This window comes from Myotis brandtii, unplaced genomic scaffold (assembly GCF_000412655.1).
Source record: "Myotis brandtii unplaced genomic scaffold, ASM41265v1 scaffold50, whole genome shotgun sequence".
Lineage (NCBI taxonomy): Eukaryota > Metazoa > Chordata > Mammalia > Chiroptera > Vespertilionidae > Myotis > Myotis brandtii.
In genome coordinates this window covers 1,861,432-1,884,105 of record NW_005369061.1, presented here as the reverse complement: position 1 = coordinate 1,884,105, position 22,674 = coordinate 1,861,432, and the positions used below count along the sequence as shown (strand labels likewise).

Here is a 22,674-nt window from a genome sequence, read left to right as displayed (position 1 = left end):
CTCTCTCTCTCTCTCTCCCTCTCCCTCCCTTCTACATTCTCTGAAAATCAATGGAAAAAATACCATCAGGTGAGGATTAAATAAATAAATAAAACTCAAAATGAGGACAATTAGTTCCTTCAAATAACCTGCCACTTCTGAGAATTCATTGAGATAATTTATATAAAGTGCTTGGAAAGTGCCTAGCACATAGTGAGATCTCAGTAAATGCTAATTGCCTTTTTTATTATTTCTCGTGTATGTTTTTTTAAATTTAAGGTGAACCATTTTAGAAAACCAAATGTAAGTATGTATGTGTTTTTATAGATATAAGTAAATTGCTCATTAGAACATACATATAATTTAGAAATTCAGTAAGAGTTGAAGAAATCATGATTGTTTCTTAAGATGTTTTACTAAAGGGTTAAATCTCTATTTACTGGAATTTAGCAATTCTAATAACTTAGAGATTTGTCTCTTTAAAGTAATATGTCTTGGTTGTGCTTCTTTTTTAATTTTATTTCTGGTGGCAAGTCTTACATATTCAATTCCAAAGCAATACCTAAAGGGCTATATGAGGTTAACCATAACGTTGTAATCTTTTTTTAAAAATTTTTTTATTTATTGCTTTGAGAGAGAGAACAACACATCTATTTGTTGTTCCACTTATTTATTCCTTGTTGGGTTGATTCTTGTATGTGCCCTGACGGGATCAAACCCACAACCTGTTGTATTGAGACAATGCTCTAACCAACTGAGCTAACCAGCCAGGGCACATTGTTGTAGTCTTTGAATGGCTGTATTGTAATTGCTTGTTTAATTGTTCATCTCCCTTGTTAGGCTATAAACTCATTGAGGGCAGTGATGCTCTTGTACACCACTGCATTTCCAGTGCCTAGAACAGTGTCTGCTATTCAGAGTATTTGTTGAAGAATGAACAGAGTGACTTCCCATTTGAAAACACATGACAAAGGAGAAATGCTGAAAGCTGCCTCATGTAATGAAATATTGAACTTCTGATTTTTTTTCCTTGAAACCTGGTTTTTGTAACAGGAAATAATGTCAGCCTCATGAATTTCATTTTCTCTTTTAATAGTAAACAAAGTGAGGCAAAATTTCATGGAAAGGGTCAAACCTCAGAATCTTTACAACCTAAGTTTAAGTCCAAGATCTGTGTCAGCAGCTTAACCTCTACCAACAGTGGAGAGTTACAAATTAGGTATTATGTGAGGATTAGTCACATAGTAGCTTCAACAAAAAGTTAGCTTCCTTTTTCCTTTTCTTCTCATATTACATAATTAAAAATAATTCAGCTTCTCTTCATTTCAAAGTAATCTCCATACTGTTATGTTATTTGGTTAAAAAAAAAAATGGGACTAGTAGGCCAGCTTCTATGGGAAACAACTAGAGTAGCAGTCAGGAAACCTAAGGTAGTCCTGGCTTTTATTTATTTGTTTGTTTGTTTGCTTAAAATTTTTTTAATTTCAGAGAGGGAGGGAGGGAGGAAGGGGGAGAGAAAGAGAGAGAGAGAGAGAGAGACTTATTCTCTTTCAGTGATGAAAGAGAATTATTGATCAGCTGCCTCCTGCACGCCCCCCACTGGGGACCCAGCCTGAAACCCAGGCATGTGCCCTGACTGGGAATCCATCCTTGACCTCCTGGTTCGTAGGTCGATGCTTAACCACTGAGCCACACTAGCCAGGCATTCCTGGCTTTTTACAGACTGGGAATGTGACCTTGGGTAAATCACCCAACTCTACCTAAGTTTGTGTTTTTCGTTAAGTGATATTCCCTAGTAATTAATAATATTTGAGAAAGCAGCAAAAGGACTATTTTCTACCCTCTTATAAAGAAGCTTCTAAAATGTCAGTATTACCCAGAAAAATTAACTATAAAACAACACAGAAACACTGTTTTTCTTAGGCACCTGAGGTATCAGAGCTGCCATGCCCCCACCCATACATCATAATTGTTCATTTGCATCATTCATTTGCATCATTCACTTTCCTGAAGCAAATTAGTACATTTTGAAATTCATATTTCATGGAGCTACTTAACTAATTGCTGCAATCAGCAGCAATTTATTATAGTAGGGCTGTTAAATCGCTCTGAGGTTGGCATACCATGTATAGTGTGTTTTTTATGGTCATTTTTTAATGATGAGTTTTAATAGGGAAAAATGGTTAATTTGTTAATATTCTCCTGAAAGCCTAACTTAGGCCCTGTGTTTTTTCTTTGCCCAATGGTAACTTAAAAGGCCATGGCAAAGTCATTGACCCAGCCGGTGCACCAGCTGCCGGAGAGGCTGTCCCATTTAGAAGGACAGGAAGAGAGAAAGAGCACCCTGTTTCTCCTCTTGTTTGGAGACCCTCATTAAATTACTCAGAAACAATAATCAGATAGCTGCTGTTCAAGTTAATGGCACCTCTGAGTCCCTGTCAAGAGAGCTTTATTTAATGTGCAACAGACCTGGAGTGATGCAGGTGCCTTTTCAGGCCCTCATTTAATTTAAGCTGCTTTTGTTGGCATGGCAACTAGTTGAGACATCTGGGAGACATTATGCTGGGGATTGAGACTTCAGAGGATTTCTGCTAGAGCAAAGCAGAAACCTTATTATAAAGTGATATGTGTGGCTTCTAAATTTCTGCACCTACATTGTTAAGTCTTCACATTCAGGAATTGTATTTTCCAGAGAAATAAATTTGTAAAAGGTCAGCCTGGTTGTTGACTTGTTTTCTATGAAGAAAAAACTGCTTTACTTGAGGAGTGAAAAATATATTTCCAACTAAAACTTGACAAAATATAATCTCTGCTGAGTGGCTATTTTAATCAGTTTGTAAAAATTATATATTTAAAATATTTCAGTCTGTTATATTTGAAAGATACTAGTGGAGGGGAAAGAATATCTGCACAAAAGTAAACCAAATGATAAGTGTAGCCTGGCCTGTTTGGCTCAGAGGTTGAGCGTCAACCTATGAACCAGGAGGTCACGGTTCAATTCCCAGTCAGGACACATGCCCTGGTTGTGGGCTCGATCCCCAGTAGAGGGCGTGCAGGAGGCAGCCAATCAGTGATTCTCATCATTGATGTTTCTATCTCTTCCTTTCCCTTCCTCTCTGAAATTAATAAAAATATAAATTAAAGACAATTATTTTTAAAATGGTAAAGATAGGCAGGGGCTCTTTGTGGTTTTGCCATAGACTTTCTGGTTAAAATAAGAGTTTATTAACTGACCCCCATTCTTTTCTCACCTAGTCTATCATCTCAAAAAGCAGAGATATGAAAGTAGCACTCTTAAACTCTCCTTTCTTAAATATTATAACAGGAAGTTGAATGAAAGGTTTTTCAAGTTCACTGATCCTGAGGACAGAGACATGGTCATCTAGTCATTTGTGTTTAGCAGAGGGAATACCTGCTGGTTTATATTTTGGGAAATAAAATAAGTTATTTTGTGAGAGAAATTACGCACATATGTATGTGGTCTTAATGTAGAAGAATTGACTTATCATGCTCTATATTCATTTTGAACACTTTGCTTTTCAATTTTTTGCTATCTGGTAATACTTTGTGTTAGGTTGAACCATATGAGATTATTATTTTTGTTGGTCAAAAGTGCTCCCATATTGTCCATTCAAATCCAGTAGGTCAATAACACCCTGATCTGGAAATAATGTTTCGTAAAAAATGGCAAATGAAATGTAAGCATTTTTTTCTGAAATGATTAATTATTTTTAAAATATCTGGTTAAAACCAGGACCATGCCAGCCAGACAATGTTTTCTTTTTTCCCTTTCTTTGAGAATGTAGTCACTGTCAGAAGAAAGCATATGACATTATTTTATACTTATTCTCTGTTTTTGGTTCTTGTATCAGTTTGTTTCTTTTATAAATCAAAACAAGATTTTCCCAGTACCAGCACTATGAATGCAACTTGATAACTTGAAAATTAAGGTGTTTTCTTTCTGCCGCTTGCATGCATACCAAGTGTGTCTACTGAAAGTAAAGATTCTGGCATCATAAGTTGGCTGCCAGTTTTGTGGATATGGGAGACAGAATAGAATAGAACCTGCTCTTCACTTCAATGCAAGAACTTTTCAATCCTGGCAGAAACAAAAAATTGTCAATTAACCCAGCAGACATGACTGACATCCCACAGTGCTTCATACTCTATTTAGGATTTTTTTCCCCTGAATAAAAACTCAAGTGACAACACAATACAGTGATGGCAGTTGTGAAGTGTTTCTGGTTTTGTTTTGTTGCTTTGTTTTTTCCTTGTGTAATGTTTCTTTGTCTTTGTCCCTTGAGATTCCTGGAACCAACTCAAGAATATTGGTACTTCTGATTAAGGCTTAATGGTACAAATAGAAGTTTTTTCCTGGCTCTATCCTATGATTAAGATTCTAATAGGAAATTTTTTTCATTACAGGGTTAATATCCTTAATTTGTAAAGCACTCTTACAAATAAAAATTATCACCCCAGTAGAAAATTGAGCAAAGGACAAGAACAATTCTCTCTCTCTCTCTCTCTCTCTCTCTCCCACACACACACACTCTCGCTCACTCTCTCTTTTCCTTTTTTTCTCTCATACTCATACATACTAGTATGTGGCCAATAAACATTTAATCAGTTTTTAACATGAAAACACAGATGATAAAACACAAATTCTTATTGCCAGTCTTTCCTGCAGGGTCCATAAAATGTCACTAAAGGATTAAAAACTGCAAGAGGCAGAAGCCTATGCCGGCAGTAGTGAGAACCCAAAAACAGGTTGGTTCTTGCTATAGAATATCAGAACGGCTCAGAAATTGGAAACATCCGGTACCTCAGAAAGTAGGGATGCAGGTAGGCCTAAATTCAGGATTGGTTGCAAGCCTCTGTAAAAAGTAATAAGATGTTTAAATCTTAGTAGAGTGGCTAGAACAGCCGTGGGCAAACTACGGCCCGCAGGCCGGATCTGGCCTGTTTGAAATGAATAAAACTTAAAAAAAAAAAAAGACCGTACCCTTTTATGTAATGATGTTTACTTTGAATTTATATTAGTTCACACAAACACTCCATCCATGCTTTTGTTCCGGCCCTCCTGTCCAGTTTAAGAACCCATTGTGGCCCTCCAGTCAAAAAGTTTGCCCACCCCTGGGCTAGAACCTAATAGGTAATCAATAGTGTATTCACTCAACAGATGTTTATAGGGACTTCTTTTATGCAGGCATTGTTTCTGAGAGTTGGGGATAGATATGAATGAAACAGACAAAAGCCCTTGCATGGAGCAGGGTTGGGCAGACAAACAATAAACAAAGTAAGTAAATTATGTAGATAAGTACTAAGGGGGGGAGGGAGTAGAGCTGTGTGAAGGGTGGCAGTTGGACAAGACATGCATGATGCAGTATTAGAGTGATCAAGGTAGGCCTCACTCGAGTCAAGCAAAAACAAACAGGATGAAATAGCCTAGTACAGTGGTCGGCAAACTCATTAGTCAACAGAGCCAAAAATCAACAGTACAACGACTGAAATTTCTTTTGAGAGCCAAATTTTTTAAACTTAAACTATATAGGTAGGTACATTGTTATTAACTTAATTAGGGTACTCCTAAGGCTTAGGAAGAGCCACACTCACGGGGCCAAAGAGCCGCAGTTTGCCGACCACGGGCCTAGTAGATGTCCGGAGAAGCACAGTCCAGGCAAAGGGAACAGCTAGAGCAAAGGCGCAAGGCCAGAGGTTGTCTAGCATGTGTAGAGAATAGCAAGGAAAAAAGTGATCAGAAGAAGGTCAGAAAGCCAGATCATTTATGGCCCTGGAAGGACATTTTTAGGACTTTGACTTTTACTCAAAATGAAATGGGAAGCTTTTGCAGAATAGTGACATAATCTGACTTTCATTCTAAAAGATTGCTCTGTGAAATGCATACAGAAATAAGATGAATTGATGAAGGGAAGGAGCCATGGATAAATGTGTGCTAAAACAAATATGGCAAAATAGTGCAGAATCTAGGTGATGGGTATGTCACTGTTTAATTCTTTCAAATCTTATGTGTGTTTGAAAATTTTTATAAGAAAAAGTTTTAAACTGTTAAGAAAAATTAAATCTAACCCTGATGATCTATAATAATAAAAGCATAATATGCTAATTAGACCAGACAACCTTCAGACAAAACCGGGGTGGCGGGGGCCGAGCCCCTTTCATGAATTTTGTGCATCAGGCCTCTAGTAATATTATAAATTAGCTAATGTGTATCATTTTATAGGATGATTCTAACATTCTGTACTGAACTATAAGGAAATTCTGCATGCCAAATCTCCTTTCCTCACTAACCTTCATTATGAATAGAATGTATTTCTTTGAAAAGAATCTGGTTGCCCTGGCCAGTTTGGCTCAATGGATAGAGCGTTGGCCTGCAGACCAAATGTCCCTGGTTCGATTCCGGTCAAGGGCATGTACCTCAATTGCAGACTCTTCCCTGACCCAGGCCCAGGCCTATGCAGAAGGAAACCAATTGATGTGTTTCTCTCACATCCATAGTTCTCTCTGTCTTTCCCTCTCTCTTCTACTCTCTCTAAAAATCAATGGAAAAATATCCTCGGGTGAGGATTAAAAATATAAATCAATAAAGGGGAAATTTGATTCTTTAAAAAAATAAAAGAATCTGGTTAATAAAATCTAAGATAAAAATCTTACCTACAAGTGTAAAAGCCATAAAAATTATATTTTCTAAATAATGAAGTGACTGTTAATTTATAAACAAAACAAAAATGTATCAGTAAAAAAATGTATTCTAGCTGTTATATTTTAGAAATCTAGGGGTCATGGGCCAGTGTGGTAAGAAGTGGTCAAATTCTGTGGCTAGATTTTCAAAAGACCAACAGAATTTTCTGTTAAGCAGTCATGTGCCACATAACATGTTTCCTTCAACAATGTACCACATATATGATGGTGGTCCCATAAGACTATATTGGAGCTGAAAAACTATTGCCAAGTGATGTCATAGCCATCATAATTTCCTAGTGCAACACATTACTCATGTGTTTGTAGTGATGTGATGTAGACCAACCTACTGCACTGCCAGTCGTTTAAAAGTATAGCATGTGCAATTATTTATAGTACATAATACTTGATAATAAACAATTGTGTTACTGGTTTATGTTTTTACTATATTTTTATCATTATTTTAGAGTGTATTCTTTCTACTTATAAAAAAAATAATTTTGAAAAGTTGGCCATATTATGCCAGCAGCCTCATACATCTCATGTTTACCATGTCTTTTGATAGCACCATTTTCTCTTGTGCTTGATTTAATGTTGTGTTGTTTTATTCATCATGGCCCCTAAACATACAAAATCTGCTAATGTTGCTAGTAACAGACTATGTTGAATTATTGACCTGGATATGAAATAAAAGTGATTCAGGACTACAAAGGTGGAAAATGAGGAAGGTTATTGGTCAGTCAAGCATGCCCCATTCCACCATAGGTACAATCTTGAAGAACAAAGTGATGGAAGCTGTTGAAGGATCTGCTTCATTGAAGGCATCAAGACTAACAAAAAGTTGAGAGGAGCCTATATCAAACATGGAGAAACTTCTAATGACCTAGATTGATGACCAAACACAGAAGCATATCCCTATAAGCCCCATAACAATCAAGGCCAAAGCAAAAAGTTTGTTTGCGATGTTGAAAGAAAAGGCTGAACTTGACTACAATGTTGAATTTACTGCTAACTCTGGGTGGTTTAAATGATTAGAGAATTGTTATTCATTACATCATGTGAAAGTGATTGGTGAGTCTGCAAATGCTGATGTGAAGACAGGTGAAGAATTTTTGAAAATTCTAGATAAGTGATTGAGGAAGAAAATTACTTGCCAGAAGAAATACAGCTTATAAGCAAATCTATGATGGAAAAAAGCAATCAAGCAAACCACCATGGACATAGTTCTGAACCGAGTGACACTTTCTCAAGAAGAGCCTCAGGCAGTCCTTCAGTAGGTATTTTAGAAGACAATGTTATCAGAGGAGATGACAGCTTCATGCATGTTACTGCCCCTGAAGAGTTTTCAATGAGATACGGTGTGGAGTGGAAAATAGTGATATCAATTATCCTGATCAATATAGGTCTAGGCCAGTGGTCGGCAAACTGTGGCTCTTCCACAAAATACCACGTGTGGGCGCGCATGTACAGTGCGATTGAAACTTCGTGGCCCATGCACAGAAGTCGGTATTTTGTGGAAGAGCCACACTCAAGGGGCCAAAGAGCCGCATGTGGCTTGCGAGCCGCAGTTTGCCAACCACTGGTCTAGGCTAATGTGTGTTCATGTCTTTGTTTTTAAAAAAATTAAAAATTTTTAAATAGAAAAGCTTATTCTATATAATATAACCCTAATATGCAAGTCGATCAAATGGCAGATCTACTGGTCGCTATTATGCGCACTGACCACCAGGGGCAGACGCTCAACGCAGCAGCTGCCCCCTAGTGGTCAGTGCCCTCCCAGTAAGAAGCAGCGAGCAGGCAGACAGTGAGGAGCAAGGGGTCCCGGACTGCAAGAGGGCACAGGCCGGGCTGAGGGACCCCTCCCTCCCCCAGTGCACGAATGTCGTGCACTGGGCCTCTAGTCTAATATAAAGAAAAATATTTTGGTGCAGCTGTACAATGTGTTTGTGTTTTAAGCTAAGTGTTGTTACAATAGAGGTAAAAAGCTTAAAAAATTTAAGTTTATAAAGTAAAAAAGTTATAGTAGGCTAAGGTTAATTTATTATTAAAGAAAGAAAAATATTTTTTGGTAAATTTAGTGTAGCCTTAGTGTCCATGATGTCCTAGGCCTTCCCATTGACTCATCACTGACTCACCCAGAGCAGTCCTGCAGCCTCCATGCATGTCCTATGCAGGTGTACCATTTTTTTTATCTTTTATACCAGTGATGGTGAACCTATGACACGCGTGTCACCTCTGACACGAACTCATTTTTTTGGTTGATTTTTCTTTGTTAAATGGCATTTAAATATATAAAATAAATATCAAAAATATAAGTCTTTGTTTTACTATGGTTGCAAATATCAAAAAATTTCTATATGTGACACGGCACCAGAGTTAAGTTAGGGTTTTTCAAAATGCTGACACGCCGAGCTCAAAAGGTTCGCTATCACTGTTTTATACCATATTTTTACTGTACCCTTTCTCTGTTTAAATACATAAATACTTACCATTGTGTGACAGTTGCCAACAGTATTCGGTACATACTGTAAAGGTTTGTAGCCTAGGAGCAGTAGGCTATCTCATTTAGTCTAGGTATGTAGGAGGCTATTCCATCTAGGTTTGTGTAAGTACACTCTATGATGCTCACACAAGGACGAAATCGCTTAATAATGCCTTTCTCCCCATCAACAAGTGATGCATGATTTTACTTAAATCAAAAAACTCAAAATGAGTTCTCAACTGCATGCAGGCTAAGGCATGAATCTGTTCTGTTCTAGATATACCAAAAGACCTTACCTTTGCAAGAGCTCTGAATTTCACATTTCCATTGCCCCACAGGCCCCCTCCTTGGATCATCTGCTGTGTGTTTATTGAGCAAAACCCTGAGAATATAACAGAATATAAAGCATGGGAAGCTTAAAATTTAATAAGGAAGATATAAATATATAAAAATTAAATAAGAGAATTTGTTAAGATTACATGACAACTTCAATTTGAACTAACCATTTTACACATTTTTAGGAGTACTATACTTAACAATAACAGTTGATAAGTAGGTCATCATCTTTTCCATTGGTGCCATGGTGACCTAGGGTGAGACCACTGACTCTCTCGTTTGAAATAGACTCTAAGTCTGGTCTTCACACTCTTCCTGGCCTGGCTATCATTTAAAATGTTTACCCTTATTTTTCTCTTTTATAATGCTGATTATAGGGAAACCACTTGGTGGTTCTGCTAACTTTTAAACAGTAAATTCTTAAAATTTTGCAATGTCTTCTGAGGGCTGGGTTCTCACCTCTATTATGCTGTCTAGAAGCTTTCTTTTCCTACGCTTTTACTAGCCTTAAAAATAGAAGTTCTTCTTTTTACCTGGAGCCCACTTTGAGGGCATTGGGGGCTGAATTCTCTGAACTCTCCTTAACTTAATGCCTCAAGATATGTTGTCACAGAATTGATGCAGAGTGACCTACATAAAATTATCGTGTCTCCTCAACCACTCAGCTCAGATCATGTCAAAGTTTTTCTTTATCAGATTTTGCGAGGTAAGATTTTCTTCATGAAGAAAAAGATAGTGTCATTGTAAATGAAATGTTTTACTTTTCATTTGAACTTTAACTAATCTGACTTTCCAAGGCTTTCTTTTTTCCTAAATACTTTTTTTCTTTTGACCAAGGTATATTTAATAATCTCTATACTTGATATTAAATAAGAGACTTTTAAGGATAGCCAAATGGTTTTTATTTTTAGTGATGGAATAGAGTGTCCTAATTTATTAGGCAGTTGAGTAGGTCAGTGTATACAGGTGAATAAGCAGGATGGTTTGTTAAGCAGCAGTGGTTTAGTAGGAGATGACTACTAATAAATTGAAAAGTCACTGTGTGTTCCCTATGGATGTCGTCCTTTCTTCAAGCCAGTATTAGGTGGTCCTGATCAGAGTGTTGGCTGAGTCCAACTCTAGGAAAACAAAATGATTATTAAAGTGAAAGCATGGAGGAGACTGATAGAAACAGCCAGCTAAATAATTCTCCATTCTGGCTTATTAAAGAGCAAGGACTTGATAGAGAAGCGATTTGGGCTGACAGTGTTGGCATTTTCTCTGGCCATCAGGTGTGTCCTTCAGAATTTTTGCTATTACAAATTGAGAATTGTTTACAGCTGACACAGCTTTCTGACCTAGAAAAATACTCCCTCACCTCCCACTGTCCAGATTCATAGAATTAAGACATTCTTTATAAAGATTGAAAAGCATCAGCCAAAAGGATGAAAACATATGCACAATATTAAAACTAGAAAGCCCACCTTCTGTAGTTGTGTGTTGCTATTCCGCAGTGGGGGGAGAGGGGAGATATTGGATTTTTTTATACTTGTAAAAAATGTGATTTGCTGTATTTTACTCAAAGGACAGCCTTAAAGCTATGACCTTTGTCTGGCAGTGCTAAAGCTCCCTGTCTTTTAAAGTGTAGTTAATTACCCTCTGGATTCTCCGAGGTAGAAAATACTGCCAACAAACATGGGCAAGTTTCTGAATTTTGTTGCATCTGTCCTGGGAAAGACTCCCTATTGGCTGATGGGAAGTATTTTGTTGAAGCATGCTCGGAATCACAGGTTGGGGGTCATTAATAGCAAAGCTCCAGTAGCCACACTTATGAGTAACTTAAGGATATTGGTCAGCATTAAGGCCAGAAAAGCTTATCTATCCACAAACCTAAATAATCTTTTGAATTATCTCTAGATTATGTAAACCTTTGATGACACTTTATTTTACTGTAGCAAAATTATATTTTTTTTTGAGCTAAGACTAAGTCAAGCTTTTTAATCATGATCACTAAGCATTTAGTTAGGGAATCATTTAAAATCCTGTATTCTCTGTTTCTATGGTTTTCCCCAGATCAGTGGTTGAGTAAAAGGAATTAAATATCTGCAATTAAATCTGCTTGTTATTTCAGGTTTGAAATATCTTCATTCAGCTGGCATTTTACATCGAGACATTAAGCCAGGGAATCTCCTTGTGAACAGCAACTGTGTTCTAAAGGTAGCTTTTCCATTTATTTAAATATCTGAGAAAACATCAGAATGTCAAGGCAGGTTTAAGAAAAACACGTTTTTCTGAAAGAAATCCTTATTTTTATTTTCATCACTTAACCAAAAATTAAAGAACCCAGTTTTCTCTAGTGATATCACTAGTCATGGCCATAGTAACTAATTTATAGTATTGCCTCATGGTTTCTTCATGATATTTTGCATATGTTTTGGAAAACCTGAAATTGGAATTACAGTGGGACTAAAAAACAATAATAGAGGTGATTTCTTTTCAGATTATTCCATTATTAAAGGAAGTATATATCGGAGGAAATATTGAAATACCAGTAAGGTTCTATTTATATGAAAATGAAGTATGACTTTTTTAAGAAGACTGTGTTTTTACACAGCTAACATTTTTATATGCTGTTAGAGGTAGCAAAGTAGGAAAGTGGAAACATTTAAAAGCGAAAATACTAAGCTAGAAAGGGGTCAAGTATTTATTAATATACAGTATTCTCTTCTGAAGGAGAATTGCTTATGGGACTAATTATAGTTAGTAGCCCCAAATTTTCATATGTTAATTTCAGTTTTACTTATCACCCCTCCCCCTTGTCTTTTGTTAGAATGACTCACAAAACCCACATATGTGCATTTCCCCACCACTAATAGAGATATATATTAGCAAAACTCCTAAAAAGCGAGAGATCCACCATATTTTTCCCTATCATAGGAATTACAGATAAGGGCCTTCCTGGAACTGTGTCATCTCTGTGTGAGAAAATTAAAATTCCACTTATTTTATGAGTAACTACAGTATTTATGGTGCTTCACCTACAATAAATGTAAAATCTTAACATTTTAGCTGATATATATGAAAAAGAAAATTTTTTTAAATGTTTTCTACTTTAATCAACAGAGGGGAGATGGGTGAAAAAGGTGAAGGGTATTAAGAGGTACAGATTCCCAAGTTAAAAATAAAAGTAATCCAGACTATCATTATTGTTTAGCTTGTTGGTAGATAAACTAAATATTAAAACCAAATATATAAATGAATTTCACTTTTTGTTTAAGTGCTATCTTTCAACTGTAGGCCAGTTTTCTTTAAAAGCTGGTGTGTTATGCTGCTTTTGAATAAAAATTTTCCCTTCATACAGTTTCCAGAACTTTGTTCCTGTTTTGACCCTAGAAAGCTTAAAAACATATTTTTCATATTTTCTCTGAAACCAGCTAATGTTGTAGTTTAGTCCTTTGTTTCCACAAAGAAATTAATTATCCCCAAAATCCCTTGAAGTAAATATTCCATCATAGGTCATTGGGTTCATTCCCCTGCCACCTATCCCCATAACCCATATAATTTAAAACCTTATAGTCAGGAATTCTTTGTTCTATTCAGACCAAATCAGTTTTATGACAGCTTAGCCAGTTTCTTATTTCAGTTTCTGTTGGGAGAACTTCACAAAGCATTTTGTGTTGAGTCTGTCATGCTTGATGCCATTAACTGCTTGAGGTTCATTTTCTAAATTGTTATGGTGTTGTAACCTCTGGCTACATGAATAAGTAACTAAAGGAAAATGTCATTTATGAATAAACAACACAAATTAAAATTTTTCTCTGCTCCCTTGACTTGTCTCAGTGGCCTACTTTTAAAAGCCAGAGTAGAATGCAGGCTCTCTCTTCTCAAATGTACAAATTCATCAATAATATTATGGTAAAATATTTCTTTTATTTTTTAAAAGATTTTTTTATTGATTTTTAGAGAGAGAGGAAGGGAGAGGAAGAAAAGAGAGAGAACGATGTGAGAGTGAAACGTGAGAGCAAAACATTGATTGACTGCCTCTTGCACAGCCTCTACTGGGGAGCGAGTCTGAAATCCGGACATGTGCCCTGACCAGGAATCGAACTGGCCACCTCTCAGTGCACAGGACAACACCCAACCAACTGAGCCACACTGGCTAGGGCTCCAGACTGATGTTTTTAACAAAAAACTTGCTTTATAACAGAAAACAGTTTTGGGTGGGTGGGTGGGGTGTTTGTTTTTTAAATATAAATACAAGAAAGATATAGGAAAGTGGAGATATGTGTTTCGTTTTGCTTTTTAAAATATGCTAAAAATTCATGGCCAAGTAATAGAGTTTTAAAAATTAGTGTCACTAGCCTGTGGTAGTATTTGAATATCCCCATATACAAACACGAATTCATTTGATGGGACCAGACATAATAAATTGAAGACAGAAAGAGAGGATTGTCAAAAATTAGGTATAAAATTTGTTTCCTTTGAAGTAGTGGTATTTTATTTTTTCAAATAAAATCATATGCAAGGACCTCAATGTAGAAAACAGACAAAAAGTGTTATTTTGTCATTTGTAATATTGACTCATAAAGTTAATCAGTGAGAACACTGTAGCTTAGATGGCCGTTTCTCTCTTATCCTCAATGCTCCCAGTGTTTGTTTTGGTTGCCCGGTATCAAGAAAATCTTCATTTCTAAAAGTAAGCAGAAGTTGCCGGCACTGCAACTGTTTACTAACAGCTCACCTTGCAATCTCTTTTTAGTTAAAAAAGAAAAACAAAAAAAAGATTTATCTTTAGGTCTACATATTTATTAACCAGTCTTTCTCATTTAATGTTGTGTCTCCAGGTTCTAGCATACTGCCTAAAACATACAGGCACTCAATTAAATATTTATGGCATGAAGAAACGAATGAATCTAGTAGCACTGGTATTACACAGTTTACTACATTTTGACATTTTTACACATCTGAGTGTGAATTAGTCTTTTAAATAAAGATACACGTGAAGTTTAGGTACAGTAGTTATGGAACTCCTGAAATACCTCCTGCAAACTATATTTAGCAGGATTCAATTGGAAACCTATAGCTTTAAAGAAATTTTACTATATATATTTCCATAAAGATAGTGAACATAGCTCAGGAAGTCTTCAGGTTATACTTTTTTAAAATATTATCTTTCTTGATAAGCCAGCCTTGAAAATAGATAGTAACTTAGTTTCTATATTAAACCTAGAAAAACGCACTCAGCTGTTTTTTGTTTTGGTTGCTATCAATTGAAAACATTAAAGGTGAGAAGCATATTTTTAAGAGACATCATTTTATATAAAAATATGGAAGTTTGAGAATTTTTCCTCTTTTCCAAATACAGGGTAAGGTCAAATTATATATTGACACATATATTCTCTACCTATATCATTGAAAACTTTTCAAAGTTCAAAGATCTATCAGGATTTTGGTTTTTTGTTGTTTTGTTGCACTTTACCATTTGTCTGTTTGACAATATTTTGAAAATCTTTTCTATTTAGATTTGTGATTTTGGATTGGCCAGAGTGGAAGAATTAGATGAATCTCGTCATATGACTCAGGAAGTTGTTACTCAGTATTATCGGGCTCCGGAAATCCTGATGGGCAGCCGTCATTACAGCAATGCTATTGACATCTGGTCTGTCGGATGTATCTTTGCAGAACTACTAGGACGAAGAATACTGTTTCAGGCACAGAGTCCCATTCAGCAGGTATGATATCACTTTAGGCTTTAGAAACTTCCAATTCTATTAACAGACTTAAAGGAAAAACTATCTTGCATATATGTCTTTGGGCTTGTTCATTGTACTGTCTAAATTGCTTTTAGCAAATTCAGGTTCACTCACAATTCAGAAAGTTATGAAGTTGCAGATTACAGAGAGACTCATTTTATAACTTACGGGCCTATTAGAGGGAGGGTTCACTTTATTGTATGCAATGGTGCATAGCAGCAGCCTGTATAACAATTTGCACAGGTATAATCTTCAGTTGTCGGAGGGCCTCTGTTCTTTTTGGCTGACTAGGTCTGACTTGAAAATGTATTTGGTGGCTTAATGTACTTACACTTTATGCTTAGAACATAAATTTTGAGTGCTGGTTTCTTTAAATCTAAACATTTAGACACATTTCTAACCTTTATTATTGGGCTAAAATATTTCTATATGGCAGAGAACATCAGGACCTGATTAAAATGTAGCATTGGGACACCATAATGCTTTCATTGTCTGCCTTTATAGCTAATTCATTACTACACATATTTTCTTGGGATAATTTCTAATTATTTTTTATTCATAAATTTTAACAGTATTATTTGCTTGAGAATAATGTAACAATGATGAGTTTAAGCTGTGGAATCAAATCGGTGGGTTCAGATATTAGCTCTGTCACCTAACTATCTATTAAATATTGGCCAGGTTAAACTGTTCTGAGGATCGTTATACAGATTAAATGAAATAGTAAAGCTGAAAATAAGGCCTGGCATACAGTAAGCACTCAAGAAATATAATGGTGGTGGTATGCCAGGGTGCTAGGATTGTAGCAGTAAATAAGACAGTTCCTGCCTTTGTGAAACTTTCACATGATACAGAAATTAAATAAGTATACAAATAAATATAATCCCAAGTAATGATAAATTCTATGAAGAAAAATTAAACCAGCCCTAGCCGGTTTGGCTCAGTGGATAGAGCATTGGCCTGCAGACCAAAGGGTCCCAGGTTCGGTTCTGGTCAAGGGCATATACCTTGGTTGCAGGCTCCTCCTCGCTCCTCGGCCCTGGCCCTGATCAGGTGTGTGCAGGAGGCAACCAATCGATGTGTTTCTCTCAAATCCATGTTTCTCTCTTCTTTCTCTCTCTCTCCTACACTCTCTCTAAAAGATCAATGGAGCATGGCTGGTTTGGCTCAGTGGATAGAGCGTCGGCCTGTGGACTAAAAGGTCCCGGGTTCGATTCTGGTCAAGGGCACATGCCTGGGTTGCGGTTGATCCCCAGTGGGGGGCGTGCAGGAGGCAGCCAGTCAGTAGTTCTCTCTCATCATTGATGTTTCCATCTCTCTCGCCCTCTCCCTTCCTCTCTGAAATCAATAAAATATATATATAAAAATAAAATCAATGGGAAAATATCCTCAGGTGAGGACTGACAAAAAATTAAACCAGGTCGAGATAGAAAATGCCGATGGAGCAGAGCAGTACTAAAGAATTCTCTGAGGGAATAACATTGAGGAGTCACCCAAGTGAAATGAGGAGCAAGGTCCTGGGAAAGAGTGTTCCAGGAAAAGGGACACCAGCATAATAAAGCTTCTGAGGCAGGAGCAGGTGTGGCATGTGGGAGGCATGCTCAAGGAAGAGCACGTAGGAGCTGAGGTCAGAGAGAGAAGGAGCCTGGCCGTGGCAACCTGATGCAGCTTTGGATTTTATTCTATGCAAAATGTGATGGGAAACGATGGGAAAATTTTGAGCAAGGGTTTGTTAAAATTTGATTGATTACCCTGACTACTGTGTATCTTTGTAAATAATTCATGTACTTGACCAAAAATGGAATCTTTTTTTTAATTCTCTTTCTATAAAGAGTTGTTAACTGATACATTAGAAACTACATATGCTATGATCAACATTTAAATTTATTTCTCTGCTACGTATTCAAAGTCCATTTTTTAAGGTTTACATATTAAAAATTGATCCTAGTAACAAAAAACTTATATCTAATTTAATGTTGGGTACTATTGACAGTATCCATTCAATATTTTTGGAAAATAGAGTTTAATAGACTTCCCTGTAAGACTATCATTATATTTGGACATGAGGAGCTGCCATACAGAAAAGCTTAAGTAATATGTTAAACAAGGATCTTGCCAGGTCGTGGGTTGCTTCTGAAAAGAATATTTAAAGGGCCCTAACTGATTTGGCTCAGTGTATAGAGCGTCGGCCTGCGGACTGAAAGGTCTCAGGTTCGATTCCGGTCAAGGGCATGTACCTTGGTTACGGGCACATCCCCAGTAGGGGGTGTGCAGGAGGCAGCTGGTCGATGTTTCTAACTCTCTATCCCTCTGTAAAAAATCAATAAAATATATATTTTTTAAAAAAGAATATTTAAAGGAAAGTGTGAAGCAACTGGGATGGGATGCAGATTATCTCATTTTCTAGAGAAATACATAGGTCTTGAGTTTGCCAGTGTGACATAGCCACTGAAGGAGAACTCACATCTGTGTATCATCAGTGTATTTTGGAGTGAAATATTCAGGCCTAAAGTGGGAAAAGAGTCTAATTTCTAAATGGAAGTAGTTATTTTCTGTAGCATTTTCTTTGCATTTTTTGAGAAATAACTAGCCTAGGTTTTGCAATACCAGCAGACCTCATAAAAATGTTTCTCATCCATGGATCTGACCCATTTTAGACAATTTTCTGAATGGATCCATTTGTTTTCATGAGCCAGTCATTTCCTTCTGCCTTTAAGGGTAGTTGTCAGAGGTCCAAAAGTACCACCAACACACTTTTCCCAAAAAGCTTTGCATAGAGATCTTTACTTGTGTAGAAAACAAGCTACGTAGATGTCTCCATTATCCTGGAGGGCAATGATACTGATGGTACCCCACGGTTCAGATAAGTGCAGAAGGAAATAGTGCTTTCCATTTTGAAGGAATTCGAATGAAATGTTATTGCTAATTAGGCTGTGAAATTAGAACAGTTGTAGCACTACAGAAAATTATGAAAGTGCTTTGGTACGTACAAAGGCTTGTTTGTGAGAAGACAGTTTTTATTGGTCTCTTTTATTGTGCCCAGTTAACTAAATGAGGCCTTATTCCACGTCATAGTTAGATTCTAAGTACCACAGTTTCCTGTCAGTGTAAGAGATTTCTAGCATAATAAGAATATAAAGGGGTGTGTAACTGGCTCAAACATTGATGGCTTAGCTTTAATTTCAGGTGTGAATGTTCTAAGTATTTACTAAATCTCAGCTGCCTGATCTGTGGATTAGCTCCTTGATAAGCCTGAGTCCATGTGAAACATCAGAATCTATTCATTAACGTTTGAAAATAATAGTCATTAGCCATCAGCCAAAGAGCAGTTCACCTGTGCAAGGATCATAACTGCTGTGGTATCAAGACAGGGCAGGTAGAAGCAGACTCCTAAATTACTATAGCTGCAGAAGGCTATGATTGCCAAAACATGTTTTCTATAAACCTATCATATAGGTCCCTAATAAACATTTTTCTGGGTTTTTTTTTAGTAGTCCAAAAAGTGAAAATAGGAGCTCCTATTAGTTAATCTGGAATTTGTCTTAGGTTTATTTCCCCCAAATTTCCTCCTCATCACTAATAAAAAGTTGTTTTCATGAGCTTACTATCCATGTATTTCATGTTTCCTTGTAGTTGGATTTGATCACGGATCTCTTGGGCACACCATCACTGGAAGCAATGAGGACGGCTTGTGAAGGCGCTAAGGCACACATACTCAGGGGTCCTCATAAACAGGTAAAAGGAGAAGGAAGGGATCTGTATTTGGTAACCCTCTCTTTGGGCAGGATTTTCCTTCCAACAGAATAATGAAGTGAGTTTTTATTTTTAATCCTCACCCGAGGATATTTTTTTCCATTGACTTTTTTAGAGAGAGGAGTCAGGAGGGAGAGGAGGGGGAGAGTGCAAAAGAGAGAAACATTGACATCAATAGGTTGCCTCCCACACATGCCCCAAGAAGAGCCAGGGAGGAACCGAACCTATAACCGAGGTACGTGCCCTTGGCTGGGAATCGAAATCGGGACATTTCGGTCCACAGGCTGATGTTCTCTAGCCACTGAGTCAAACAGTCAGGGCAGAAGTGAGAATTTTTAAACAAAAACATTACGTGTAGCCCTGCCCAGTGTGGTTCAGTTGGTTAGGCGTCATACCATGCACTGAAAGTTTGGTGGTTCAATTCCAGGTCAGGGCACATGCCCAGGTTTCGGGCTAGATCTCCGGTAGGGGGCATGCAGGAGGCAGCTGATCAGTGTTCCACTCACATCAGTTTTTCTCTCTCCTCCTCTCCCTGTCCCTCTCTAAAATCAATTTTTAAAAAACCACCATATCACTTGTAAGTTTTATTTATCCTGTATGTCATTTGTCTGTAAGAAAGAAAATGTTAGATCCAATAAAATACAGTAATTCCTAATGCTGTAGGAGAAAGGAAATATTTTTGTAGTGCCCTTGCTAATAAATGACCCCTGGTATTTTTGTGTTTTGGCCTTTTGATGTGTCTGGTAAAAGTCCCTACAGGTGGATCTTTAACCTCAGTGCCATAACCTAATACATATATATCAGGATGTCCTTTCCAAATACTGAACCAAAATACCTAGTATCTCTTAATGCAGCTGTGAATGTGAAGCTGTTTCTATTGCACTCTTGCCACTGACACACAAGCAGATGCGAGTGTTGTTAGAAATGAAGTATGAAGAGAGAGTGCCAGATTTACACTGATTGATATTACTTGCACCCAGCCAAGCCCTTGCTGAGAAAGACTAGATGTTTTTTTATCTCCATCCTATTGATTTAGAAGCATTTTTTAGAAGCATTTTTCCTAATCTTCTTTGGACAAACAGCTTAATGACATGAAGAGTGAATAAATGGAATACTTTTCCTAGGGACAACAAACTGAAACAGAAGAGAGAAGGCTTAAACAGGAAGACTCAGCAACTAATTTTCCTGGGCTTTGCCTTGGTTTCTTTTAAATTGAGCATTTGGAAGATCTGATTGATCTAAGTGACCAAATGACAGACCGAGTTTGACACTCCTTCTCTCAAATTAGCCAGACCTTTAGTCAAAGCCTTACCTTTTCCTTGCAGTTCCCTTTCTGTGGGTCTAGTAGTGTGACTCCAGAGCATCCATTTGCACAGGCACAAAGACAATGAGTAAAGTGTGTTACGTCCTAAAACCAGCCCGAACCAGTAAATAGGGTTGTAGATGCTGGTATTTTAAATAGCCCCTGCCTGGTGCGTTCTCCCTCACCTGTCCCTCTGGGAGCACAAGAGCACACCTGCTCCTTCCCCCTCCCTTGTTCCTTCCCCCTCCCCTGCTCCTTCCCCCAGGTGCATTACCTTTCCCTTTCCCTCTCCTAAGCTCCAAGTGCCCTTCTTTTGCCTCTGAAGCCCTGTTTCTGAGCCTACACAGCCCAGCTGGCTCACTTCTCCTACCTCTGTAATTCTCTAAGTAAACTATAACATAATTTGAGGCCCTAATTTCTTTAGAAGAGGACAGTAAGTCTTAACCTACAGGAAGGTTCCATGTTAATAGAACTAAAAAGATCTATTATGTTTTATGTATTGGCCAGTATCAGGAATATTAAACTATTTTATCAATACCTCATGGTAAATGTGTCCTTGGAAATAGCAAAATAATTTTCCTGTTTTACTGACCTCTTTAGGTCAGATTTTAACTATTGCTAGTGGTTGCCAGTTAATTCTTCCTGTATGTCAAAGAGTTACTAAACAGCAACCAAGAGAGCCAGACTTCCTAAGGAGTTTCCTGCCTGCTACCTGCAACAGCTCGAAAATGTAACTCACTGCACCAAAAGTCACTTTGCACTCCTCTGAGAATTCCTGACAAATGAGTCCTTTTTGTACTACTGATTTTAAAAATCTGTTAGTTGTAAAAACCCGAAACTTTAAATTAAATAAAAAATAGTAAATGTCATTATTATTTAAAACAAAGGGTGGAAGAAAGGAAAATGTAACTTAACTAGTTAAATGGGTTAAGATGTTTAGCAGAATTCTTATACATTTTTACATGAATTGGCTTCATAACAGTAATGCCTCTTAGAGTTTGACATTTTGCTTATCACTAAGTTTTAGTGATGGCCTCAAGAGAGCACCATGGTAAAAGTTGGGATGGCTCTGGCTAGTCTTGAGATGAAAATATTTTCATTTTGAAGAGAAGACTGGTGGAGTAAAAACTAGTTAGGAGACCATTTCTGGAGACCATTTCTGCTCAAAAGTTAGATATGCTTTTCACAGATCTTTAGAGGACTTTTAACCAGTGCTGGAAAGGGCCTCTTTAGGCAAGTGTTCATGATCTTTGAACATTAACACAGGTAGATTTGAATAGAGTAAGTTATACCTACCATATATATAATTGAATGTAAATTAACTTAGCATAGTACTTGGTACCATTTTTCCCCCAGTATGGAAATTCAGTTTATCTACATTTCCTAGTTGATCTTTATATTACCGCTGCTCTCAAGAGAAGTTAACCAACCCTTGAAGCTCTCTAGTTAAGCCATTAGTCAAATTCTGCCCCTTCCCTTCCGATTCCCTACTCCTTCCCTTACACCATGATGCATGTCTTATATGCCTATTTTTAGCCCAATAGCAGCTGCTTGAAGGTATCTCCATTCATGTTATAGCTATTTAGAGCTGACATTGGAAGACACATACACACCCACACACAAATAAATTTGTTATGTAGTTACTTGGATTTTTTTAAATTAATTTGGTCCCCAATCCAATATATGCAATATAGCTTGTGTGCTTCTGTACATCATGATGATTTTGCAAAGAGCATTGTGCATATCTCAGTGCTCTGTTTGTTTCTCTAGACTGTAGTGACTAGGAGTGCAGGCTGTGATGTCAGTGTCAGGCTTACCACATCACACAGGATGTTGAATGATGTCCCAGGAGTTGTACACTACAGTTTTCAGACAGACTGTATATGACTCCCGACTCTACCAGTAACTCACTTTGTGACATTAGGCAAATTACTTAACCTTCATGTGCCTCGGTTCATTCATCTGTAAAATGTGAACAAAAATGGTTCCTACCTCATTAAATTGTTATAATGGTAAAGAAATAGTGGATGCAAGGAGAACATATAATAGTGTCTGGCATTCTAAACACTTAATATATATTAAAAATTAAAGTTTTGATAGTATAAAGATCAACTAGGAAAATAATAGCTATAGCTTGTGATATTTTTTTTTAAATAATATGATCACATGGAGCTTATCCCAGGAATGCAAAGATGTTCACCTTAATTAATACCTTAAGTCCTCAAAACACTATAATGTGACATTTATTATTCCTTTTTGCAGATGGGAAATGGAGGATTATAGAGGTTAAATAATATGCTTAAGTTCATAAATCAAATCTCAAAAATAGATTCCTCTAATTTTATTTTTTAATATATTTTATTGATTTTAGAGAGGAAAGTAGGAGAGAG

The 22,674-nt window shown here is 37.0% G+C and overlaps 1 protein-coding gene across 1 annotated transcript in view; it reads left to right on the top strand.

Moving 5' to 3' along the window:
• The window catches only part of NLK (nemo-like kinase), a 133,315-nt gene that overhangs the window by 93,452 nt on the left and 17,189 nt on the right, over nt 1–22,674 (top strand). Inside the window, 4 exon segments of the mRNA XM_005876912.2 lie at nt 10,096–10,202; nt 11,607–11,692; nt 14,998–15,207; nt 18,862–18,963. Of these exon segments, the coding sequence (XP_005876974.2) occupies nt 10,096–10,202; nt 11,607–11,692; nt 14,998–15,207; nt 18,862–18,963 (505 nt within the window).